Here is a 27,539-nt window from a genome sequence, read left to right on the forward strand (position 1 = left end):
GGCGTGGGCTACGCGCCCAGCCTAGAACACCTGTTTTACTATGCCTTCTAATAACTTTGGGGATAAACAAATTCAGTTTGAAAAGCAAGGCCCCTCAGTGTGACCTCTCATGAAGGCCACAGATCACCAAGTGCCCTTCAACATGAAATGCAATATAAATGTTAGAACTGACCATTCAATACCTTCTTACCATTTTAGCACAGTAAGAAAATTAATGTACAGATTTAAATAAATTCTTATATCATACTTTGTATAGTAAACTATGTTGATCCTTAGGCAGAAGAAAGTATGTTTATAGCGGCCCTAAACATGCTAACAATACTTCCGTAACTTAAATCTGCGCAACAGCTCCTATGTTCTATGTGTGCAAATTACAGCATCTCTCCACTTGTACATTTATCTGTTATATCATTCAGAAAGCACTGCTCAATAAAAACATGAGGCAAGACACATGTGTAATTTAAATTTTCTAATAGCCATATTTAATAAGTAATAAAACAGGTAAAATCAATTTAATTATACATTTTCTTTAACACAGTATATGCAGACTATTGCCATTTAAATGTGTAATCACTATAAAAAAATATCGGGCCAGGTGCAGTGGCTCACGCCTGTAATCCCAGCACTTTGGGAGGCCACGGCGGGTGGATTGACTGAGCTCAGGAGTTCGAGACCAGCCTGCGCAACACGGTGAAACCTCGTCTCTACTAAAATACAAAAAATTAGCTGGGCATGGGAGCATGCACCTGCAGTCCCAGCTACTTGGGAGGCTGAGGCAGGAGAATTGATTGAACCCGGGAGGCTGAGGTTGCAGTGAGTCAAGATCACACTACTGCATTCCAGCCTGGATGACAGAGCGAGACTCTATCTCAAAAAAAAAAAAAAAAAAAAAAAAAAAGTGCTATTTTACATTCTTTTTGTCATCGTACTATGGCTTCAGAAAATGGTACATATTTTACACTTACAGCACATCTTCATAAAGACATTAAATTTCCAATAATTAATATGAAATGTAATGCTATCAAAAAATAAATTTGCAGTTGGTGAAATGCAGTTTACTATGCTTTAGCTTTACATTTTAAGTTACTTAAAATAAAATAAAATTTGAAATTCAGTTTCTCAATTGCACTAACCACATGTAGCTGGTGGCTACCATATAGGACTGTGCAGACCTAGGAGTTCAAGTGAAAGCAAACAGAAAATACGGGCAGCATCAACATTTGCTGTAGCAAAGCATAAGGGGATTATGTTTAAGAAGGGATCAAAGGGCAAGTATGTAAGAGATTGTAAAGAGATAAAAACTAAACTTTGGAGTTAAACTAGATTATCTCTGTTGCTTTTTATTGGTAACCTCTTAAGCCTCAGTTTTCTTATCTGTGAAGTAAAAATACCTGCATTATTGGGCTTCTAAGATTAAATGAGAGAACCTAAACAGTGAGCTCAACACAGTATCTAGTACATTCCAAAGGTTCAATAAATTATAACTAGTTTTATTGTATCTATGGAAATCATGGGATCTGTTTTGCGTTTAGGTGTGGGAAAACTCTGATGGGGTTATAATTTAATTAATTACTTGTGAGATGTAGAGTAAAAAGAGAGAAGAATTGCGGGGTTTTTTTTGTAAATTATTTTTCATTTATAGCATGGTGAAAAGTGCACCAGTCATAAGTATACAGCTCAATGGATCTCCACAAAGCAAACATACCTATGTAACAAATGCAGAAATAGAACATTCAGAGAATCTAAAAACCGTCCTCATGCTCCTAACAAAAGTAACTACTATCCTGACTTCTAACACTGCAGATCTGTTTTGTCTGGTTGCATATTTTATGTAAACGAAATCATACAGCCTGTGCTTTTTTAGATGTCTGACTTTTTTCACTCAACAACAGATTTGTGAGATTTATCCACAATGTTGTGTGGAGCAGTAGTTCATTCTTTCTCATTGCTGTATTGAATTCCACTGTATAAATACCCCACATTGTATTTTTCCATTCTACAATAGTTGACTATTTGGGCTGTTTCTAGATTAGGGCAATGGCAAATCTTCCTGCTACAAGCACTCTTGTATAGGTCTTTTGGTGATGTGTACGTACTGGAATTTGAGTTTTCAATCTTGGCCTTGTTGAAAAGAGAAGGCTCACTTCTCATGTAATTTTATGTGCAGGCACCTTGGATAAGCACAAGGAGTTGGAGGACCTTGTGGCTAAGTTCCTGAATGTGGAAGCAGCTATGGTCTTTGGGATGGGATTCGCAACTAACTCAATGAATATCCCAGCATTAGTTGGAAAGGTGAGAATTGTTAACATAATTGTCTTCTACTGTATTACTCCTAAGAACTGTAACTCTGAGTAGGTCCTTGTTAGAAGTATGGCTGAGATGGGCACGGTGGTTCACGCCTGTAATCCTAGCACTTTGGGAGCCCAAGGCGGGCGGATCACGAGGTCAAGAGACCTAGATCATCCTGGCCAACATAGTGAAACCCCGTCTCTACTAAAAATAAAAAAGTTACCTGGGCATGGTGGCACGCACCTGTAGTCCCAGCTACTTGGGAGGCTAAGGCAGGAGAATTGCTTGAACCCAGGAAGTGGAGGTTGCAATGAGCCGAGATCGGGCCACTGCACTCTAGCCTGGTGACAGAGTGAGACTCTGTCTCAAAAAGAAAAAAGAAAAAAAGAAGAAGTATGGCTGAGAAGGTTCTTTTCGTAGGAGAAACTGATTGGATATTGGTATTTTTGAATAAGTATGCCAGCTTAGTCCAGCAAATCTTGTCATGATATTGCTGATTATATAATTGCAGCCCTAGACATGGGTCAGAATTCGTCTTCAATGACAGTTTAACAAAGCAGTCATAATTTTGGGCTCCTGAGTTCCCATCTGCAACTTCTCAGAGCTAATATTTATTAAGCATTTATTTGGACAAAATATTTGTCCTACATTACCCATTTATTTTTTCATTCAATAAACCAATTATTGAGAACCTACTATGTCCTCATATAAGGGAAGATACAAAACATACAAAGATGAACAAGACCTATGTATTTTAAATTTATGTAGTTTACAGTCTAATGGGGGAAACAATATGCTGAATAAAATAGGACAAATACCATAGAAAAGGCATGCCCATATACGAGGAAGGACAAAGAGCTGCCCAAAACCCTTCCTGAGAAAGTCTGCAATGTCTGGGCAAAAATGATGAGAGGAGAACAGAATTTTAACAGATAAATAAGTTGAATTATTTAGGACATGAAGAGGGAACAGCATGTGTAAAATACATAGGTTTGGAGGAACTAGAATATAGAATGGTGGTCAAAGAAAAGACCAGAGATGAAAGCAGGTGACAAATGGCAATGAGCCATGTAATGACAATCATGCTGGTGTTTGAAATTGTTCCTCAGAAAAAAATGGGAAGTTGGCTGGTTCATTGCAAGTAAGCAAGTACATTAATCAAATTTATGCCTTTGAAAACGTGTCTCATCACAACTACATGCAATGTATGGTCTTAGACTGGATTTTGCACCAAACAACATCAAACGAATGATAATGTCTATAAAAAGCTTAAGACATCATTAGAAAAGTTGGGGAAATTTAAATTTGAACTGTCTATCAAATGATAGTATTGTAGAAGCATTGAACTTCTTGGATGTGATCACTGAATTGTGATTTTTTATATGAGAATGTCCTGTTCTTAGGGAAGGTGAGGTAGAGGCTTATAAATAACTCCTAAATGTTCCGCCAGAAAAATTACAAATATGCATATATCTAGAGTACAAATATATGGGAATTTTTGTGGCTTTTGCCTCGAAAAAACTCAAAACATGCTGTGTGTGAAACTACAGAAATATAATGGAGTATTCAAAGATTCTGGAAGACCACAAAAGACAAAGGTCCACCATAATTTGCCTGCATTTTTGGTATGCTTAAGAAGTTTTACAATTTAGAAACGTTTAGTTTAAAAAGAAGAATACTTTTACAAAGGGTAATTTACAAGCAGTAAGTTAGGCTGACTTTATCCACATACCTCCGACTGAATTGCCATCCATACTTCTCCAAATTCAAAATTTTTGACTGTAAAACTGAAGTTTTTGCATACATGGGATGTTAATACAGTGGAAAATAAGGATCAGAAGTAAGAGCTTGAATTGTCCTGCACAAAAGACCCTTGCCTTTCAGGAGGAATAACTAAAACTGTTCCAAATAATCTCTCATGGAAGTGCCCCTACAAGTTCATAACCCACCCAAAAATCTACCAATCTTCCTGTCAGAGATCAACACTTTAGGCTCTACCTGGTGCTTAACAAGGATCTTGGATGAACTTCTCTACTGAAAACTATATGCAAATGTTGCAGTGAACATGTAATCTCTTAAAACAATTTCCATCTCCATCAGCTAACTGCTATACATGATTTTGTCCACATAGACACCAGGTTAAACTCTTGGCCTTTTAAAATTAAAGTGAGTTTTAGAAATTGTGTGATAGGTTTTAGAGTGTCTTCCTGTCCCCACAAGTTGTTTTTCCTTGGTTTTATTTATTGGCTTGTGTTTTGTGTGCTTGTTTTCTGCACAGGGATGCCTCATTTTAAGTGATGAGTTAAACCACACATCGCTTGTGCTTGGGGCCCGACTCTCAGGTGCAACCATAAGAATCTTCAAACACAACAGTGAGTATCAATGTATTTACTTAACATGTACTGGATTGCTCCTAGAAGAAAGTAAAGATTATTGATGAGGCTTTGTTCTGTTCTTCAAGGTGACAACGTAGCCTCATGAAACACAATTATGTTTACATTCACTCCTGGCTTGTTAACCTCTGGTGACCTGGAACAAATGGTTGAAATGCATTAAACATCCAAATTGTTAAGTGTAACCCAAACACATTAATGTCACTGTTAGTGGTTTTGCAATGTGGCCTCTAAATACATGATTGATCTCTCAGGACTGCCATTTAATTATCAGAAGTGTTATTACTCTTCCCTTTCTACAGCTCTGCCTTGGGAAAGTTTGAAGACTTAAGTTTTGTGTTAAGGTCAGGTACAAAATTAGCCTGTTCCTTAGAAGGATGCCTCCTTTCACTTTGCCCACCCACAGATGCTCAGATCCCCACCCAACGAAACCATCTATTCGACTTCATTGAAATGTCCTTTCAGGGTCTGGTTTGCGTGGCTGGGTGGTGAGGAGCAGGCAGAAGGCTATTTCTTCTTTTAGGGTCTTGATGAGGCAGCATGGAAATTATCAGGAAACACTTTGAAGGAGGTGGATGGTGGTGGACATCTGAGTTCTCTCGTCCAGCTCTGCTCCTGACTTACTGTGTCACTTTGTATAAATCCTTTCATCTTCCTTGCATTCATTTTCCTCATCTGTAAAATGAGGTGTCGAACTCTGTGATAGGTAAGGATCCTCCTGGTTGAAAGGTTTTGATTCTAATTTGTTATTGTCGTTGGAAAATTCCCTTCTTTCTGTGCATGTGTACATGCATGCACACACATGCACTCACACACATGCACACACGTGTACACACACAAATTTGTTTTCTCTTTCTTCCTTACCACCTTTCTCTCCTGCCTTCCCTTCCCCTTCATTTTTCCCTGTTCCTCTTTCCTAGCTCTCCCCTCCATCCTCCAAGGAGGTAACAAAGTTTGAAGTGACAAGAAGAAGGCTGATGGAGAACTGAGGAAGAATTGTTTCAATTCTGTTCTGCCCACCTCGCAGCAATCTTAAACCAAAGAACAATTGTCCCATGGGGGAGGAAAGAAAATGCATGGGAGTATTCTCAAGTGAACCCCCTTGTCTAACTCGTAGAGTTGTTCAAATGAAAAATCTATGGCTCTCACTGAGTGGGGTGAGGTCTGGCTATGCCTTACTGAGCCGCTTTCAGTAGCTATGTGAAGATGAACAGTTAGAGTGCAGTTCAGGACCAGACCTTTCAGAAGAGCCAAACTATGGCCCCCTCAGACTTATAGGGTGGCTATAACATCTGGCTTAATGTCATTCAAAATACACTGACCTCATTTGTCCATTTTGCATCAAACACTCAATTTCGGCTTTAGACTTGGATAAGCCAAGTTAAATTCTTTCAGTTCTGCCTGAAATATCATGGATTGTCACATCTAGACTCAAATCATTTTGGCAGTGTTGGGAATTCATGTTTGGAGTAGACGTCTTTCAAGGCTCCAAGTAAGTTTATTAAGAGACTACAAGGAATGCCTCTGGTATTAGCACAAGTGTGTTGTGCCCTTTGATTCTTCAGCATGACAGATGATTGCTGATCAAAGGCTCTGCCTACTTGGCAAAGGATAAAGGGGATAGCTAGGCAGTCATTCAACTGTAGTTCCATCTATGTATGTGGTTAAACGTGATAATCTCACTTCCAGAGAGACGTAGTCGGGGTGTTATCTCTTTGGAACAGATCAACATGATCATCATCAATGTAAACCCCTTGTTTCTTCACTCCATTCTACTGCGTCAGTGCTCATAATGCTAGCTGCACAATAGTGGCATCTAGGGAACATCCATAAAAGATCAATGACTGTGCCCACCTCAGATCAACTCAGTCCAAATATCTGTCATATAGATAGATAGGTAGGTAAGCATACATACATATATAAATGACCAACTGGGAGACTAAACGTAAGCTTCATTAATCATTGACCAAGCATTCCCTATTCTCCAGCTTAAGGCTTTTAGGGTAGAAATCCTCCAAGATGACCATCACTGGGTTGGGGCCAAAACACCTGCATTTTTTTCTGAGTTCCCCAGATGATTATAATGTATACTGAGAGATATAAGACCTAGAATCTTATTTTTTGAACCTCCTTTAATCTAAGCTGTCCCCAGACCTTGCCAGTGTGCCCTGGGATATATCACCAGACACCTGCCATATTAATTATCCTCACTCTTCCCCTCTCTACTCTTTTACACTCTTGATCGAAAGTTGGCAGAGAATGTGTTCCAAGCCAAAATTTATTAAGCGTTTATTATCTATTCTGATTCAGGCACTATGTTAGCCCTTTGAAGGACTATAAAAGTGATAAGTAATATCTTAGCTATCTGAGGGCTTGGAATCTAGTAGGAAAGGTAGATATGCATGCAAGTTACTGTATAAAGTGAAAAGGGCCATGATGACATCAAGCAGTGGTTAAGAGTATAGGCTTTGGCTACGGTGCTTTCTCACACCCACTAAAATAGCTAAAATTTAAAAGATGACAACACCAAATGTTAGCAAGGATATGGAGCCACCACTAGAATGCTCACCCATTGCCTGTGGAGTATAAAATGGCACAACTTCTTTGGAAAGTTATTTGTCAAGGTTTTATAAAGCTAAACATACTCCTTTACTATGACCCAGAAATTCTATACCTAGATATTTACCCAAGAGGAATGAAAGTGTGTGTCCATTAAAAGTCTTGTACAAGAATGTTCATAGCATCTTTATTCATAATAGCCAAAATCTGGAAACAATCCGAATGTCTACCAACAGGATAGTAGAAAAAACTATTATTTATTTATACAATAGAACACTACTCCACAATAAAAAAAAAAAAAGCAACAAGCTACTGCTACACATAATATGGATGACTCTCAAGAAAAATTATTTTAATTATTTTGAGTGAAATAAACCAGACACAAACGTGTATACATACTGTCTGAGTTCATTTGTAGTCAATTCAAAAATAGACAAAACTAATCTATGATGATAGAAATTATAACAATGCTTGTCTCTGGTTTGGAGGGAGGGAATTGGTGAGAAGAGGCATAAAAGAACTTTCTGGGGCAATCTTTTGATGGGGTGATGGTTACATTCTTATTTAAATTCATCGAATTGTACACTTAATATTTGTATGTTTCCCTGTAAGTAAATTTAAGCTAACAATATTATTATAATCATACAACATATATAAAATTAAAACCATTGCTCCAATATTTTAAAACAAAGTACAGGCTTTGACCCATGCATTTGTGTCCTCATCCTACAGCTTATTAGACTGCGAAACTGTGGTCCTAGACACACTACTTTACCTTCTGGATCTCAATTTTCCTATTCCAAAAATGAGGATAATTATGATACACAAATAATACTATGGTTGGAAAAGGCATATAAGTGCTTAGCACAATGCCTGGCAATGGGAACTACTGAATTATTTGTAGCTGCTATGTTATTACTATTATTACCCTCGTCATTGTCATCAGTGTCACTAAGGGACAGTAGAAAACATTATGGAAAAATGAAGAGTCTATTTCTCCTTGGGAATTGCATAAAATGGATGGCATTTGCAGTAGATGCTGAAGGATTAAGATAATTCTAATCAGGGAAGAAGAAAAGATTATTTCAAGCAGAAAACTAATCTGGAGCATGCAGAGAGCAGCAGGACTTTCAGCATGACCTGAACGATCATGCTAAGAATGTATGTACTTCAAAAAGCAACAAAAGGCACCTGGGAGTTCTGCTTCTTACCATGCTGTTCCCCAGCTAAACTGGTTTTTCTCAAAACATTTAGTTGCCTTCTCATATGTCTAGTAGAGATGGAAACAGAGACACAAGCTTTAAGTTAAAGCTTTGAACAGCACTGGATGAAAAAAAAATAATAATTCTGAAGATCGTCTGTCTCTACAGCAGTGTTCTCTTAGAATTTCTCTATTCTCTGTTTTTGTGTTGTTTTGTTTTGTTGTTGTTTTTCCATTTGCTATTACCTGGAAGTCATCAGTGAGGGGCAGATGGACCCTGTGTGTCTCCAGATATGATACCCTAAAAAGCCTTTGACATCATTTATATGGGATGCAGGTTAGAGCACTGAATCCTGTCACCAGACAACCCCAAATTAGGAATGTTCTATTTTTAAAAAGGGAATTGTATTCTCTAAACATGTCAATACCATAAGAGACAGTGAAAGGCTGAGGAAATGGCCCAGATTAAAGGATAAGAAAGAACAGTATCAGCCAAGTGCAATGGCGGATCCTAGACTAGATTCCAAAAGAGACAGGAAAATGCATAAAGGAAATTACTAGTCCAGTTTGAAAAATTGGAAGATGCATGGTAAATTAGATAATATTAGATAAGAATAGTGTATCAACATTAAAAATACTGAAGTGGATCGTTTCATCATAGTCCAGGGGTAGACAACTTATGACCTGTGAACTAAGAACACTTTTACATATTTAAAGCGTCGTATAAAGAAAAAGAAGACTACGCAACAGAGACTGTATGTGGTCCACAAAGCCTAAAGTAAAACTATCTGGCTTTTTTATAGAAAAGGTTTGCTGAATCCTGCTGTAATTGTATGAGAATACCCTATTCTTAAAGGGGAGGACACATTGAATTATTTAGGGTAAAGACCATGATATATGCAACTTTGTCTTAATTCAGGGAAACAATTGTGTGTGTGTGTACACACACATTTAAACACAGGTGGACAGACATAGCTATAAATATGCATAGATGAGATGATTAAGCAAATGGGATAAAGTGTTAATAGGTGAATCTAGGTTAAAGTAAGTGGGTGTTCTTTGCAGTACTCTTATTCTTGGAATTTTTCTATTACATTTCAAATTATTTCCAATAAAATTTTCCCTTAAATTCTTAACTTTTTGCTGAAATTACAATTTAAGGGTTAAATTTTATCTCCCAATTTTACAAAGCTCTCAAAACATTCAGTAACTTATTCTTCATGCCCTCCTTTTGTACTCATGAAAAATAGATAATAGTTACTATCTCTATCCTAACAATGAATGTTAGCTGTTGTTATTTAGACTAGCAACTAACATTTATTGAGAAAGTCCTCTGTGCCAGATGCTGAGGTAATGGCCTTCTCTAATTTATTTAGCCCTGTGAAGAATTCCATGAGGTAGGAACTGCTTTACAAATGAGAAGATTCAGGCTTAGAGTTGTTAAGCAACTTGTCCAAGATCATACAACTGATTAATAGTGAAGCCTGGAGCTATCTGGGTAAATACTGCCCTTCCCAACTAATTGAGAATTGGGTGCAGCTAAGGTCAGAGTCTGTCCTCTAACCCATGGGAGTCTATTATGCCTGAGCTGCTGTTGCTCTTCTGCTCTCTTTGGTAGGAAAAATAATGCTCACCCTCCAAAGATGTCCATGCCCTCATCCCCAGAACCTACAAACATTATGTTGCCTGGCAAAGGGAATTCAGGTTGCAGATGGAATTCAGGCCGCAAAACAGCTAACCTTAAAGAGACTATCCACGTAGGTCTAGTGCAATCATAGGGTTGTTAAATGTGGAAAAGAGTGGCAAAAGAGTGAGGATCAGGGCAATGCAATGTGAGAAAGACTTAAAGAGCCCTTGCTGGCTTTGAAGATGAAAGAAGACCACAAGCTAAGGAATGCAGGAAGCATTTCCCTAGAAGCCGGAAAAACCAAGGACATGGATTCTCCCCTAGAGCTTCCAGACAGAAATACAGCCCTGCCAATATCTTGATTTTCACCCAGTCGAACCCATTTCAGACTTCTGACCTCTAGAACTGTAAGATAAGTTTGTGTTGTCTTAAAGTCACTAAGTGTATTCTAACTTCTTACAGCAGCAATAGGATACCACTAGGCTTTCATTCACAGGTGCACAAAACCCTTGTTCCCACACACCCACATGTTTAATACAACTTTGAAACACGAGCATATTCTGCTGCTGTTGTATTTACATCACAAAAACAGACACCTTGAGAGCAGAGTTATTTCCAGGGTCCTCTGAATGACTTCTTTCTTGAGAGGTGAGGGAAGCAAGAAGTATAAGGACAGGGAAAGAACTGAATGGAGTTATAATATGTACAGCATCAGATGCTGCTGGCTCTGTTTCTTGCTCTGCTATTCCCAAGATAATACTAACTGCTTTAGTATGCAGTGATGTCTTAATCCTTCATATGCATCCACACAGATTGGACTGATAATACAGGGATTGTTTAGGATCTGCAGAAACTGTATGTGCATGACACACACAACCAGTCCAGATAGAAGCTAATAACTTGTGAGACAGGTTTTAAGAATGGCCACCTGCACCAGAGCATTCTTAAACAATGGGATTGTGGAATTTCATGCAACTCTAAACTTGTTCTGCTCTCATGGACTGTCCTCTGCTTCATGCCCTCTCCTTACACCTTAACAATACTCTTCTGCCTGTTGGAGAGGAGGAGGTTCTATTTTTCAGCAGTACCAATGGAAGTGGACATCCTTTGTTATTTAAGCCAACTATAAATGAATCAGAATTCTGGGCCCTTGGATTTTTTAATTCTCTGTAGGAAAAAATACCTAAGATATACTTAAACCTACTCAGACCATCATAATAAACTTTTAAGCCTGTGTAAATAGGCTTGACCATTAACTCCAAAGCTATTCATTATTCTTCTCTCTCCATTTCCCACAAAGCCAGAATGAATACCTGAGAAGACTAAATAGAAGGAAAGTTCTGCAGGGGAGCAAAATCAGAACACCCAAAGTCTATTTCCTAAAAAAAACAGGAAAAGACTCAGAAGTGCATTTTTAGTGATGCTAAATTCAAAACTGGGTACTAGAGCCAGGCCTGGTGGTTCATATCTGTAAGCCCAACTACTCGGTTAGCTAAGATGAAAGGCTCACTTAAGGCCAGGAGTTCAAGACCAGCCTGGGCAACATAGCAAGACCTCATTTCTTAAACAATAACAACAACAAAAAAGAAAAACACCTGAGTACCAGAATCTTTTATCACCATAGATTAGTTCTTCTATAATAGTACATGTGGATAATAGCTGAGTCATAACTACTCTATCATTTATTCAGCTTTCACTGGTATTAAGTTCTTAGCTAACTGGTTCATTTAACAGCAACCCAGATACACAGTTCTTTTCATTATCCTCATTTTATTAAACAGAAAACTAATCCTCAAAGTGATTACATGACCTGCCTAAGGTCAGGCAAATGATAAATCACAGGGGTCAAAATGCAGACCCAAGTCTGTTGCTTTTGTCTTGGTTTGCTTCCCCCAGCAGCAGACCCTGAGACACGGATGTAATCACAAGTCACTTATTCAGAAAGTGATGCCAGGAAGCACCAGTAGGTGAGCAGGGCACAGGAAGGCAGCCAACATGGTGCATTGTCAAGCAAGTGACCAGAGGGGACAACAGGACCTTGATTCTACTAGGAAACTCTGGGTGCCAGGATAGATAACTCACTGTTATCCCTACCTGTGGGCTGAGGGAGCTGAAGTATTTATCCACAAATTCCCATTTGTGACTGATCGAAGGCTGCTCCCTACTCAGGCTATGTTCCCACAGCCAGAAAAAGAGCCCTTAGGCAAAGAATGGCCTGTGTTTGCATGAAGAAGCTGGGCTGAGAGGGTATAGGCAGGATGTGCACAGCACTTGTTAACACTCTTAACCACTAGCTGAGTCCAGCTATTTGCTGCCAGGCCATATGTAGGACTCAGAAAGCTATGGTCCCTTGTGTAAAACTCAGTCCAGTGTGATGGCTAATGGAGCCCTATCCTGTTAGTAGCCTCAATTTCAATTCAGAATGCTGGAGTTTGGCCTCTGCATTCTTGCTGGCTAAGTATTAAAAATATCTCTTTGCATTTTCTACTGTGGGCAGCTTCAGGGACATAGCCAACCCTCAGGCTGCCCTTGTGCTATCCAGCCATTCTCCAGCCATTTCACGGCCTCAGCTACAGAGTCAGCTGCAACCAGGAACCAACACATTTGTTCTCCATGGTGTTTCTGGTGCATTTTGAGGAAATGAGCAAATGATGAAGTTATTTTTCCCCAATATTTCTCAGGCTTTCATATGCACACGAGGTACTTGGGGGCTCTTGTTAAAATGCAGACTCTGATTGAGCAGGTCTGGGTGGGGGCCTGAGATCCTGCATCCTGACAAGCTCCTGGGTGCCGCTGCTGCTACTGCTGCTGCTGCCGCCATGCAGAACCACACTCAGAGCAGCGAGACTGCAGGCAACCTCGGTCCTCAAGTGAGTCACTAAGACTTTCTTAAGCTAGCCTCGGAGAAAAGCTGTTTCTTCAGCTTAGAGAGTTGTCATGAGGTCAGAGGTCCAGGCAGGCCAAGCATTTGGAGTAGTTTAAAAAAAAAGTGGAAAGGAAGAACCAAAATTCTGCCTACTAAAGACCAAGAGGAGGAAGAAAAAGAAGGCCAGTGTTTGCCAGAAAACTCTGAGCACTACCTAGTCTGCAGAACAAGGGCTCGTGAGGTTAAGTAAAAAGTTAAACCCGTAAACATGGCTTAGACTACTTTGCAAGCCATGATCTTTTATATTTCCATGTCCAACTTGGATTTCTAAACTAGGTTGCTTAATAAAGCCAGCAATTGCCTCCCTATCTTTTAATGATAATCAACTGTATTGAGCCTTCGTTGTAATGAGCCATTTACATTCACCAACTCATTTTAGCCTCATAACTACAAAATGAATCACCTGCTACTCTTATCTCCTTTTTGACAGATGAAGAAGAAACATCTATAAAGTGGTGAAGTGACTTAGATACACAGAGCTAGTAAGAGTCAGAGCTGGTAAACTTAGGAAGTCTGACTCCAGAGTCTCCGTTTTTAAGCATGACACGCTACCTCCTTTCCTGGCCTTTTCTACCCTCTGTTTGCCCCTGGATCGTAGAGTGATGAATGTAATACTTGGTAGCCTCCATCTCCCGTACACCTCTCCCAGGGCCAAGGCAGTTTTGGTTAGGTAGATGCTGCCAGCACCCACCTGACTGAGAATCCTAACCACTGGGCTCCTACACTGTTCCCTGAATCATGTCTCACCTTCGTGCATTGAGCCCCCTCATTTAGAGATCCCATCTCAGTACTTTGTCTCATTCCACAATCTCTTTCCTGCAGATCAGAATCCTATGCATTGCATCAAGCCCAGAGCCCAAGCCTATTGGACACCCTGTCCCTGGTTTCTAGGTTCTGCCTGTCCTTCATCTCATGCCTACAGAGTCAAAAGTTGCTGCAATTACCCCCTCCCCCTGCAGGGTAAACAGGCCCTGTCCCTAGCACCTGCCTCACCCATAAGCCCAACCCAGGTCACCTGCTCTCAGCTGTCTTTTGCACTCTTCCAAGAAGATCCCTTTGCTTCTTTCAACTGCCTAAGGCTGTGCGACATCTATCCACATGTTTAAAGAGCCATCCAGAAAACCTGAGCCAAAGTCCTTGCACAATCTGCTTTATAAAACTTAAAGGCACCAGATTTTCAGTCAAAAATGGCCTCTGTGATCTCATGGAGAACAGACCCCATAAATGTGACTTTCAAAAAATAATTGTTTTGCTTGACAAAATTGGTCATTGTGATTTTGTTTCCGCCGAAAGGCTAAACAAGGGGGACAGTCCTCCCCGCCACCATCTTAAAAGTAAGAATAATTACTTTGTCATCATTCATAGCTATTTAAATACCCACTACTTACTATTTCACATTTGGGCTGAATCTTGAAGGATGAAACTGCATGTCCAAAGGAATAAGAGGAGTGGATATAGAGATGGGGGGTAAGGGACTAGGAACAGTAAAAAGTAACATTCATTCATCATCCATCCATCTTTTCATTTACAAAATATGAGTGCCGCTGATAGGCAGACACAAAAATATTTTTGCTGAGCAACCCAGAGAGTAGGGAACCAAAGGGTGTCTCTAAATGCAGCTGAAAGTAGTTTTTGTGGGGTCTTGGATGACAAAGAATAAACCACCAACCACACCAGGAGCATATGGAAAGTGGAGGCTGAGTTTCAGCCCCAATCTCGCATTCCTGGATCCATAGGAGAGGGAGCAGGGGCACTGAGAAATGGGCAGTGAGCAAAGATCTCACATTAGATCTAGGCCTTTGGAAAACCCACAGCTGCACAAGAGAAGAGAAAGGAGGAAGCCCTGATGTATGCAACAGTGTTGCCACTTGACAGTGAAATAAGAGGAAAGCTAAATGTCTGGGTTTTTTCTTTCGGAAGACACACTATGAACTATGCCCTACCTTCTTGGAAGATTCTGGGTCCCTTGCTGCCATGTGCTTTCTTTTCACAAAACTGCATCTTCAGCTTTTCCAGATCCAGGAGGCTTGCTATTATTAGGGTTTTGAATGTAAGAACAGGCACAGGCTCAGGCTGGCTAAGAGCATTTGTCACCTAAGCCTGATTGTAGCTTTGGACACATAGTTGGATTATTCCAAGTATTTAGTAATTCAGTAATCCAGTTAACTAGGCTGGCGAAAGGCTAGGACTGTTTTGCACTAGGCATCAGAACATGGTCTCCACATTTTCATTTCTTATAGCTAGATATTTATAACCATCTGATAGGGTTTGGCTGTGTCCCCACCCAAATCTCATCTTGAATTGTAGCTCCCATAATTCCCATGTGTTGTGGGAGGGACCTAGTGGGAGATAATTGAATTATGGGGGCGGTTCCCCCTATACTGTTCTCGTAGTAGTGAATAAGTTTCACGAGATCTAATGGTGTTATAAAGGTTTTCCCCTTTCGCTTGGCTCCCACTCTCTCGTCTGCCATCACGTAAGATGTGCCTTTCCCCTTCCGCCATGATTGTGAGGCTTCCCCAGCCACGTGGAGCTGTAAGTCCATTAAACCTCATTTTCTTTATAAATTACCCAGTCTCAGGTATGTCTTTATCAGTAGCGTGAAAATGGACTAATACACCACCAAACCAGCTCAATCCTTTTAGTCCTCTACAAACCAAAAGAAACCTCCTTAGTGAGTCAAATTTTGTGCTGAATAACACCAAGGCATTATTAATGCTCAAATAGTGGTCATTTTAAGTCCGTGGTGTGTCATTATGACTCGACAACCACACTGTACCATAGCACCGTGTGTGTGTGCCTAGATGGTGTCAAATTTATACTTTTATTTTAATTTCCGTATCTCAGAATTTTCTTATTAAATCAACAAGAACAGGTTTGTTTGGAGGGCTTTTGTTTGGGGAACTTTTTTTAACAAAACTTCTGGCATTGTTTTTTTCATCTGCAAAAAACAAAAACCTAACAGTCCTTCCCCACTTCTCAGAGGTGTCATGGGGATTAACATAATGCAAGTGTAAGTGCCTTAATAAGCATCATTATTTTTAAAAAATCCCTTGCAGATGTAAGCATGCAGCTTGCTGAAACAGTAGAATCCCATAAGGCCTACAGAACATAAATCACAATCCCTTAAATCTGCGGGTTTGTAACCCACGCACTGTAGCCTTGTAGAACGACAGAGAACCAGAGAGGAACATGCCAGGGGCTAAGGTGGGGCCAGAATCCAGGCCGAGCACAGTCTTCCCTTTTCTTGTGTAGCTTCTGTGATTCTAAGAGGTCGGAGAGTTCATCCCTTGCAGGAGGAAAAAAAAATGGCTAATTGATTTTCCTTCTGCTCAAGAATCCTGGTGTGTTGACCCTGGGGGGCTGTGAACTCCACCAAAAGCCACTCCCATGGCAATCTCCATTCAAGTCAAACACAACGAAGTCCCTGACTTGGAAAAGACTGGGATTCCTCTTGCTTCCCTCCGCAAAATGTATAAAACACAGCGCGGCCACCGAAAGGCTTGTTTTCATGTCTTGCGTGTTATTTTTAAAAATGGAGAAAAGCTTCTCTTTAGGACTCGTGGTGTTCATTTTAAAATTCTGGATCAATCCATCGTGTGTATGTGACCTTTTTGGTGCAAAAACAACACAGTGGCCTCTGAATTTACATATTTTTTCCAAATCTTAGAATATTCATTTTAAAATGACTACTAATTTAGTTCACTTGGGTTTAGTTTTTATTCCAGTGTCTTCGGAGCCACATTTACCATCTATCATTTCTGCACAAAAACTTATAAATTCCAAGTCCCAAAGGGAAAACATTTTTAACAGGAATGCTTTTATTCACCATCTCTTTATTCCATTCAGAGGATTTGGTTATAGAAGATGAATAATAGTATAAAATATTATAGACATAATAAATAAAAGATTATAGGAAAGGAAGACTGGTTCTCCAAGTCGCAAGGTTTTCTTCAATATTTTAGGAACTCTGCCTAAAGCAAAAGTGAAAAGAAGATACCCAAATAGGTGAAAGTTTATTAACTGAAAATTTCAAAACAAGAAAGCCGCTTTTTGTTTCCTTGGCTGCCATCTAGTGGTTAATAATGTACGCTAAAACACGCTCTTGGGAACGTTCAAAAAATATCTATCTGCTCGTGTTTAAAACAAAACAAAAGATACCATCAATTTTTGAAAATATATTGCAGGTAGGAGATATTTATCTTTTCTAATAATTCTTATTTCTATCCACAAGTGGCATTTCCTTGCCTGTCTCCTAGTCTACGTTCTTTCTCCAGGAAAAGAACATTGATGCAATTATTAGGTAATGATTGAGCCTAGTACTGTGTACTAAGACTAGGGCGAGAAGGATGAGGACGAGGTCCCTGACTTCATGGAAGAGAGGCATGAAAGCAAAAAACGAACATCGCGATGAGTGCTTAAAAAATAATAGACAAGTCGGGAGGGACACCAAGGAGGAAGCCCTTAACTCTGTTCTGTATTATTGACGAGAAGAGTTTGGGTTAAGACTTCAGTGATGAGTGAGTATTCTCCAGACAGACAAGAGGAAAAAAAGCATGGAGGAGAATCAGGAGGCTGTGTGTTGGGGGATGTTGACAGACTATGTCAGAAAGACAGGCAGAGGCTATATCAGGAAGGGCCATTCGAGATCGTATTAGGCAACTATTACTGGAACAAACCTCAGTTGCCAATAATAATCAGCAAGTATTTCTCACTGGAGGCTGCAGGTGAGCTGGGGTAACCGTGCCCTACATGCCATTAATCCTCTCCCAGGGCCAACCTGAGACCAGGGGGCTAGCCTGGGCATTTTCTTTTTCTGTCACTAGCAGAAGCACAAGAGAAAGAGTAGAAATGCATAAGACCTCTTCAGATCTAGGTTTGGAACTAGCAAACTGTCTCTTCTCTGTATTCCGTTAGCCAAAGCAAGTCACTTGGCTGAACCCAAGCCAAGGGGCAGGGAAACGTTCTCCACCGGTGAGAGGAAAGGACTGCAAAGTCACAGAAGAAGGAACTCAGATGAGGTGGAAAATGGGCCAGCAATGTAGTCTGCAGCAAGTTCCATCTTGGAAATGGGTTTGAGGTTCCCATATTTGTCTAAAAAATGGTTAGAAAAACATTATATCGATCAAAGTAGAGGTCTGGCTTTGCGTTATGGGTTCCAGACCCCAGGTATACTGAGCATACAAACGTCTGGGCCCTGACCCACACCAACTGATTCAAAATCTCTGAGTAGAAATTTCGAGAATCTGCATTTTAACTGGTTACCCAGATGATTATTTCTATTCATCCTGAAGGTTGAGAACCACTGGAAGATTAACGAGAAAATAGAAAAAAAAAAAGTCAAGGAGAAAACATAAAAGGAAAATGGGTTAAAAGAGGAAATAGTGCTCACGAAGAATACTAGAAATAGTGGGGAAAGGAATAAGAAAAACTAATGAAAAATGGTGTCCAGATGGCAGAGGGAAGAAGCTTAAAGGAGAAGTGTGTGTTGAATTGTGTCAAATGCTGCCCACGGTCAAGTAGAACAAGAACTGAAGAAAGCTCTGTAAATTTGTCAGTTAGGTAATATTATGTGAAAAGAACACAATAGTGATGCCAGGATATCAGGAGGCCTGTTTTGCAGATAAAAAGAGAAAAAAACAAAGAAAAGGAAAGTGGCATGAAATAAAACAAAGATCCACCATTCTTCCAATTCTTCTTTCACAGGTCCTTACGATCTTGGTGAAATTGATTAATTCCACATTTAAACTGACAAAGCACCTAAAAAGTTAGTTTCTGGCTAGTGATTAAAGAAAGGAAAGGAAAATGACCTTTTTTTTTTTTTTGTATCTGTTGGTTCTGATAACATGCCAGATATTATTGGTAGCATACAGATAGCATACTATATCTAATACCTAAGGCTTTATATATTTGAATAAAGAATTATTCCCTTAATTCTTCATTATTTCATTACATATTTCCTTTATTTTTTCATTATTTATGTGATGTTTTCTTAAGGACGTTAAAGGAAGTCAAATAGTGTATTAACACTACTGTTTGGATTTCCAAGAGATCTTGCTAGTATGCAGCATCTTATTCATGTCACATGCTTTTTCTGAATTTCAGGACCCGATATCCAGTCTCTAGTGGGTGGATGCTGAGGACAGCTTGGAAGGTGCCATGCTAACAGGGGCCTCTCAGAGATGAGGTTCTGATATTGCACTATCAAATTCTGACTTGTCCTATCCCACTCCAAGTCATAGGAAGTCACCTTTATTTAAATGCGGTTTGCTTAAATGTACTTGATAATTAAAAAGAAACACACACACACAAATATATTCACAACTCTATTTCAAAGAACTATCTTGTGGCCTCATTGAGTGTGGCAGAGTTGCAGTGTGGAAGAGTTAATGCAGCCACTAATGCATTCACTCAGCTTTGACGGAAGCCCTAAAACAGATCTGAGCACAGACTGGAGACTCAAAGACAAAGTTGAAGGGCTCTCCATTGAGACCAAGAACTGCAGCTAATTTGAGCCTAGACCAGTGAGTGATAAGCCAATGCACATACGCTTCTTGAGAGCTTTGTCTGTAGTGGTCAAAACCAGTACTGACTATGCAGCTTTAGATTTATCTATTTTTTTCACTTTGAGACAGAGTCTCGTTCTGTCACCCAGGCTGAAGTGCAGTGGTGTGATCTCGGCTCACTGCAACATCCGTCTCCTGGGTTCAAGCAATTCTCCTGTCTCAGCCTCCCAAGTAGCTGGGATTAGAGGTGCCTACCACCATACCCACTTAATTTTTTGTATTTTTAGTAGAGACTGGGTTTCACCATGTTGGTCCCGAACTCCTGACCTCAAAGATTTATCTTTGCTAGATGTCACCTTTTGTGAGCATTTTAAATGGTGTTTCTAATGCCTGGTGAACATTGCATAACAGTCAAGCCAGCAGTTAAGTAGCATCTCCATCTTTTAAAATTAAGATTGGATTCTGGACCTAAAGTATTTCAGTTTCAGCTTCTCAAAAAAGGGAAAGCTTAGGAAATGCAAAAAATACACAGTACAAATATAATCAGTCTAAAAAATATGCCCATAAACCTCAGCCATTTTTTTCTTGCTAGGCTTAAAAGTTAAAAACAAAATAATACACACACATGTACATACATACCAAACAGCTAGGTTGGTAGGCAAGTTCTTCTAAATGACCTCTCAACCCAAGCCCAGTCATCTACCTCTGATAGCAGATAAATGAATTGTCACTATTGATTATATTTGACATTAGAAGTTAACAAGACTATTCTGCCAGACATTCATCCTCCCTTGTTCTACATCACCACTTCATTTGAGAAGAAGGGACAATGGCTTTCACATAAGGCAGCAAAGGGTAGTGTTACAAATGTGGATTACAGTACAGACTACATGGGTTCAAATCCTGATTCCGTTGCTTATGATAGACCTCAGGCAGTTTACTCAACTCCTCTGTGTCTCAGTTTCCTGAACCACAGAATGGAAATGCTACTAGTACTTCCTCCAGATGGTTCTTATGAGGATTAAATGAGGTATGACAAAAACTGAGCTTAGAAGGGTGCCTGGCACACAGATAGGGCTCAGTAACTGTGAGCTATTATTGTGTTCAGAGATCTCCAAATATTTTAAAAAAGAGGCTTAATTGTCCCACTGCTTTAAAGTTTTGAAACTTCTAAGACTGGGGGATGTCAGAAATCAAGGCTCAAAGTGTAGGAAGTGAGATCCGTGCAAACTCAGCTAAACTCTAACATGCTCATGTCTACACGATTGATGAGTGGTATTAATTATGTCTCTCAGAGTTCATTTCAGCCTGCAACAAAGCTTAGACCTAAGAGATGCATTTAACGTAGAATTTCAATCTCTCTAAGGCAGGTGGGGAAAGCCTTTAAGAGCCTAGGAAACCATGCCCCACTGGTGAGAGTTTACTCTGCCTACTTGTACAAATCCAACTATTTGTCTTGTCAGAGTTAAGTTCTACTGAAAAATAGACCTCTGTCTCTCTCTCCCTAAGGGTTCTCTGATTCTGAATTTGTTCTCTGAAAGTTTAGGTCTGAGTGTGAACATAAAACATCTGGAAAAAGAAAGTGGAAAAGGAAAAGTAAACCCTTTCATGACTCAATTTCTTTTTTGGTATTATTTAAAGACACACAAAGCCTAGAGAAGCTCCTGAGAGACGCTGTCATCTATGGCCAGCCTCGAACCCGCAGAGCTTGGAAAAAGATTCTCATCCTGGTGGAGGGTGTCTACAGGTATGTAAATAACAGGATACATTTTACGACTCGGAGGCCTGCAGCAAGCTGACCAGTGCGGAAAGGCTGACCTTTCCTAGCTAAACAGAGAAATGACTTAGAATTGGTTATATGACACAGGGACCTGAGACAGAGCCACCAATGGGAGCTGTCAGATGTGGGTCGTCTGTCTTTTTGATGACTCTATATATGGCGCAGCAGTTTGGAGGCTGGCCGGCTTGTGAAGGCTTCCTCAGAAATATCCTCACAAGGCATTGCTAACTTGAGTTGATTCTTTCCACTACCTTTGACTGCCCCAGAGTTTCAAAGGCGTTTTGCAGCTGGGTTATTCAAGACCAAAACACTCCTTGCCTTTATGACTGGTAGAAATTGTTGATGGGTGGCCCGGATGCCCCTACCTGGACAGCACGCCCAACCCCCAGCTGCTTGCTGAACTTCGTTAGTGATTGCCATCAGAATACAAAAGATCTGCCTGTTTTCCTCAAGGTAGGAGTAACCTGGAGTGCAATTCTTGTCCCAGAGCCAGCGGGTAGGAGTGGGCTGATGTCTAGTCCATAAGCCAAGGAGACATTATTTCAGAGTGCCCAATCCTGAATCAATTCTCAAACAATCCTGACTTTAGGCAAATTGAGGGGGATATCTCCTATAATGATAGAAAAGTGAAAAATATTAAAAGGAAGGAAGTGAAGGCTGTTCAACTTTAAGACAAGGAGGAGTGTGGCTGCAAAGGAGACTTGAGGATAGACATAGGATTTCTTTCAGCCCGCTAATCTCATTAGTCCCTGAGTGCACATTTTTTCTGCTACATGAGTGGATAATGAGCAGCAGCAGAAGTGTGCCTTTATTCCTTTTAAGAAAAAAGAAGTGAATTCTCCCAACTCTAAAATAATAAGAAGAAGCTTGGTTTCATTTTATTTTTAACATTTTTAACTCCAGTACTTCTGCCCCCATGGCTAGGGTTCTGGATGTTCCCAGTCCTACTGTGGGAAATGCAAAGTTTGCATTTCCAGTTTCTACTAGCTCACTTTCTGCATCACCTACCAGTACCTCCTCCAGCCAGCCCAGAGAGTATGTACTGTTGATGAAGTCTTTGGGAGCACTCTAGACATAGTAGTTCTCCAGAGTGAGCTTGTCCTTGCCCCAGCCTAGGCACATTTGGCGATTTTCAGTCATTATAACTGCAGTAGTGTGTGACTGGCATATGGTGGACAGAGGCCAGGGATGCTGCCAAGCATCCTACGATGCATGGGACAGCCCCTACAACACAGAGTTATCTAGCTCAAAATGTCGATAGTGCCAAGGCTGAGAAAACCTATTCTGGTATAACTGACAACTCGTAGGCCTTAACTTACAATTTTAAGAAATAATCTCATATTGACTCTGGGCTGTCGTAACCTCAAGCATGGATCTTTTTCCCTGTGTGATTTGTGCCTGCTGCCAGCCTGGGAGGGGAGCAAATAGCCCTTATCTAAACACCTGTCATTCAGGCCTAGATTCGTGGGAACACAGATCAGCTGAGAGAGAGCAGACTGGGCATCTCCTTTAAGCAGAGTAAACAAAACCCAACTGCAAATAAACAGAACTTGGCTCCAGTAAATGAAAGTTAGGTCTTAACCACTTTGATCATGGCTGAAATTAAGTAGACCACTGGCATTTTACTGGCAAATATTCCCATCAGCTACACAGAGAAACAACTCCAGCAGCAGGGCTTCTTAGTGGCCATGCCAGGCACCTGCATCCCACCACTTCAGAAGGACAAGGGAGCCAGGTGTGGACTTCCAGCTCCAAGCCAGAGTGGTACCAAACCACAATTTTGGTTGCACTAGCAATAGTGACTGCTCAGTTACCTATTGCCATGTAACAAACCACCCAAAGCTAATGGCTTACACAGCAATGATTTATTATTTCCCACGCTACCGTGGGTTGTGTGGACCAACTGGGCAGTTCTTCTACTCCACATGGCATTGGTTGGAGGCCACTCATGGAGGCCACTTCATTCAGCTGACACTTTGTCTGGGGCTGGAACATCCAAAATGACCCCACTTGCACATCTGGCCCTCGGTACTGGCTCTCACCTGGAGTGCCATGCTCTCTTCCACATGGCTTTCTCTATAGATAGTCGCTTCTCATTCTGTAGTCTAGCCAGAACTCCCTTACAACGTGGTGCTGGCTTCCAACAGAGCAAAAGCAAAGGCTGCCGGCACTGGGACATTATCACTTCTGCCCTGACCCATTGGCTCAAGCACATCATGAGGCCAGCCCCGATTCAAAAGAAGGTGAAATAGACCCTATCCCCTGACGGAGGATCCACTTGTATGTATAAGGATGGGAAGCTTTGTAGGCAGCCATCTTTGGAAGCCATCCACCACAGTGGCTCAATCAACCTGGTGATGACACAGAGTGAAGTCCCCACTTTCCATGAATTTTCCTTCACAAGAAGGTTCCTTTCATTTCACCCACACAGGAATGTTGACTTTAAATGAGACCAAGACGTAAAAGGCCACATTCACAGATAGGTAACAGGGCATCTCTTTGACAAGCCTCAATCGCTCTTGGAGGCTTCAATTTCCTCATCTGTAGAATAAAGATAGCCTAGAGTTGAGTTCTACAGCCTTAAACCTCAAAGGAAAAGCCTTTATACAGGTGTTCTAATTTGCAACTATCACCAGATATTTCCCATAAGGCCAGGTGCAGTGGCTCATGCCTGTAATCCTATCACTTCGGGAGACCAAGGCAGGTGGATTACTTGAGGTTAGGAGTTCGAGACCAGCCTAGCCAACAGGGTGAAACCCCACCTCTACTAAAAAGACAAAAATTAGCCAGGTGTGGTGGTACACTGCCATAATCCCAGTTACTGAGGAGGCTAAGGCACAAGAATCACTTGAACCTGGGAGGCAGAGGTTGCAGTGAGCCGAGATCATGCCACTGCACTCCAGCCTGGGAGACAGAGAGAGACTCTGTCTCAACAACAACAACAACAACAAATTATTTCCCGTAGGATTTTCCAAAGGAAGGTTAGGAATGTGAAGTCAATAGTTCACAAATGCACTCCTACTTTTCGGAGGTATATTAGGAATGCATATCTTGTTGGTACCTACACAAAGCCTCCTTTGAATTTTAACTTCCAGATTTTTTCTCTTGCTTATGGTCTGCCACCATGGGTAAAGTACCCCAACATACATCACCACAGAGCCCACATACATCAATTTTTTCATAACCCCCAAAGAGAGTAGTCAGCCAAATCAGAAAGTTTCAGGGAGATATCAAGATAGAAAAGGCTAGACACCCAGTCTGAGAAGTCAGACAACTCCACAAAACTAATAATAATAATGTCACCATTCATAGGTATTATTATTCATATGTAGAATATAGAGGAGTCAGGATTTGGAGGCAGGCCTGGGACCTAGGTTCAAATCCTGGCATCACCACCTACATCTGTGTGGCCTCCATAGGGTACTTTGGTAATAATAAATATTCAATGAGGTCATATAAACTAGTGTTGGCAGAGCCCCAGCCCATAGAAAGCTCAGAACCAAGAGTGGCTGTCTTTATTGTCACATTGATTTTCAGTCTAAGAAGTTGCAACTCAGAAAACAATAAGTCATCTATGTTGCAAGGCTGTTTGCTCTTCTTCCATCCAGAAAGTAGATGTTAGAGAAAGAAACTCACACTGACCATGTGTCTACTCCTTGCTAAACATTTCCCATGTGCAGCCTTGAGTAAGTCTCCAAGTATTCCTGAAGTTATTGTGAATATGAAGAAATTGAGGCTCAGAGGCTTAGATTACTTGCCCCAGGACAGATAACTGAGATGAGGCAGAGCTGGGATTAAAACCAGGTGGCCCTGATGGGACAAAGGCTCAACGTAAATAGAAGAGTCAGCCCATGTGTCCACATCCAATGAAGTAAACATGGAAAATGCAAGATCGCCCATTTGACCTTTACCATTAACCTAACTAGGCCTCAGTTTCTTCATCTGTAACACAGGGGCATTGAAACTTAAAACCCAAAGTTTCATGAATGCATGATTTTGGGTTTAAAACTAAAACAGTATTATTTCAGTGTTCTGATCTGTATGTTTTCATTAAGTATCATTTTAAAATCACATTTTCTAATTTCATGTCTCTGAGAAGTCTAGATCCCTTATCAACTCATAGTGGTTGAGAATCTCAAAATTATTCAAAAATATCCTTGAGGTGTGGTGTCCCAAATAACCTGGGACAGAAACTAGCATAGCTGGAGCACTAACTTTCAAAATAAAATTTATCAAGGAATAATAGTCAGCTCTTCTAAAACAAATACATATATAAACATATGCACATATGCTGTAGTCTCAGAATACCATTTACTCTAAGAATGTAAGCTATTCTCCTACGCTCAAAATAATGTAAATTTAAGGATTGAGAACCTCAGTGGTAAACTCTCACCTGTATCTCTATGGTTTAAACAAATAAAGAAAAGAATAAGAAAACATTCGTTACTTTATTTTTAATTGACCTTAACTTTCTTTTTCTCTCTTTCCACCTTGCTTTCTTGTTTTGAGTTATACTTTGGGCCCACCAAGGAGATTTTTCCACCATGTGAGTTAGCTAGCCAGTGGTTTAATTCTCCATCTGCCAGTGGCTAATATGGTTTATATGTGGAGGGAAAAGTGGTGAGAGGGAGATTTCAAAAAGGAGGCTTGTCACTTAGCTAAGACATTATGTAATAGAAAAGATATAAAGGAATTATTCACTGGCTTGCTGGTTTAAGAATAATTCAAGTCCCTGCACAGAGCTTCAAATTAACTCGTGGAATTATCTTTACCTACAGTTGTGTTTTAGTTGTTTTTCTTCTATTGAAGTCAAAAGAAAAACACAACCTTCCATTCAGGAAGAAAGAATAAATTGCTGTTCTTGTTTTCTGTATCATTTTTGGCACTGTTTTTTGACAGCAATTCATGGGAATAACATAGATAGCCTTTTTATGCATGCGCTAGACTCAATATCCCACTATGGGAAAAGGCTCAATTCAAATTTGATCACATTGTGAAAATGAAAACTTAGTGTGGGTGAATATAACTCTATAAAAGCTGAGTTCTCCCTAGGACTCTGTGTGTGCCCTGCATTAACTCCAAAAGTCAGCAGTATTGTAGAGTCATTAATCTTAGAGGAAGAAATATAAACCAGGTGGGCAGACTCCTAACATCAGCTAGACCAGCGCCATGGAAGGATGGTTAATTAGCTGCCCGCAGTGTCTACAAACACTGTGGGCCATTAACTTTGGTTTCTGTCAAATTCAGTTCCAGAACAAAAAAATGGCTATTTGTGGCATGTCAGGTTTTTTGGCATATTTGTGTTACCAACTTATAACATTTTAAAGAGAAGAAAATTCTAGATTTCTGAGGACCTGCAGCCATTTATTATGTATGACATCCAGCATGACACCCACATGCCTCGCTCCTATAAGATTCAACACAGAACATTGTCAAGGGCTCCCACTTTCCCAAGTTAGGACTCGTTGCAACCATTTCCTCCTAAGCTCCTCCTTCTGAGGGCCATAACGATTCACTAAATGCCCATCATGGATCAGGTAGTTTACAAACATGATTTCAAGTGATTGTTATAAAGACCCTGTGAAGAGGGGCCCATCATCCTGTTTGTATTGCATGTGAGGAAACTGAAGCAGAGAACATCATGCAAATTGCCCAGGCTCACAGTTAGTAAGCTTAGGCAGCCAGATGGCCAGACTGTCTTCCCCTCAATGGAAACAATTTTAACAAGCAATTAATTTAAGAACATGTTGGAATTAACTCACAAACTTACATAAGAAAAGACAACTCTATTTGGCCTTTATTTCATTAAAATCTGAACTCGGCCATCCAAAACTACCTCGTGGAACACACAAATGCTGCACCCAGTGATCATGATACTCTCTCCAAACCAACACCCATTGGTCTGGGTAACTGTGCACACAGCCAGCTGGACTGTTTTGACTGAATCGACCTAACACTTAAGCTTATTTTTTAATACATTAAATTTAATCTAATAAATAATTAGGGGAAAAAGGAGACGTTCAACTCTGTTTGATTCAATGAATTAGCTCTTGAACTAACCTAAACGGTTGTTTGAATTGTTTGACAAGTTCCTTTGTGTGGTGAGTGTGTCTGTGTGTTTTCGTACAACTTGCCTGTCAATGCAGTCAAAACTGTGTGCAACATAGACACAGCTTGCAAAGTGTTCTGAGAACTGATTACTGTCAGATTTTTTTTAATCCATTGAGTCCCAGAGGTGCCATGTAAATAGAAATTTTA

The 27,539-nt window shown here is 40.3% G+C and overlaps 1 protein-coding gene across 2 annotated transcripts in view; it reads left to right on the forward strand.

Moving 5' to 3' along the window:
* The window catches only part of SPTLC3 (serine palmitoyltransferase long chain base subunit 3), a 159,238-nt gene that overhangs the window by 81,249 nt on the left and 50,450 nt on the right, over nucleotides 1-27,539 (forward strand). For both annotated transcript variants that reach the window (XM_003810576.6, XM_034947071.3), the window contains 3 exons: nucleotides 2,168-2,292; nucleotides 4,568-4,661; nucleotides 21,143-21,248. In XM_003810576.6, coding sequence (XP_003810624.1) covers nucleotides 2,168-2,292; nucleotides 4,568-4,661; nucleotides 21,143-21,248 — 325 coding nt within the window. The remainder of the gene's footprint in view (nucleotides 1-2,167; nucleotides 2,293-4,567; nucleotides 4,662-21,142; nucleotides 21,249-27,539) is intronic.

The sequence above is a fragment of the Pan paniscus genome, chromosome 21, assembly GCF_029289425.2.
Source record: "Pan paniscus chromosome 21, NHGRI_mPanPan1-v2.0_pri, whole genome shotgun sequence".
NCBI lineage: Eukaryota > Metazoa > Chordata > Mammalia > Primates > Hominidae > Pan > Pan paniscus.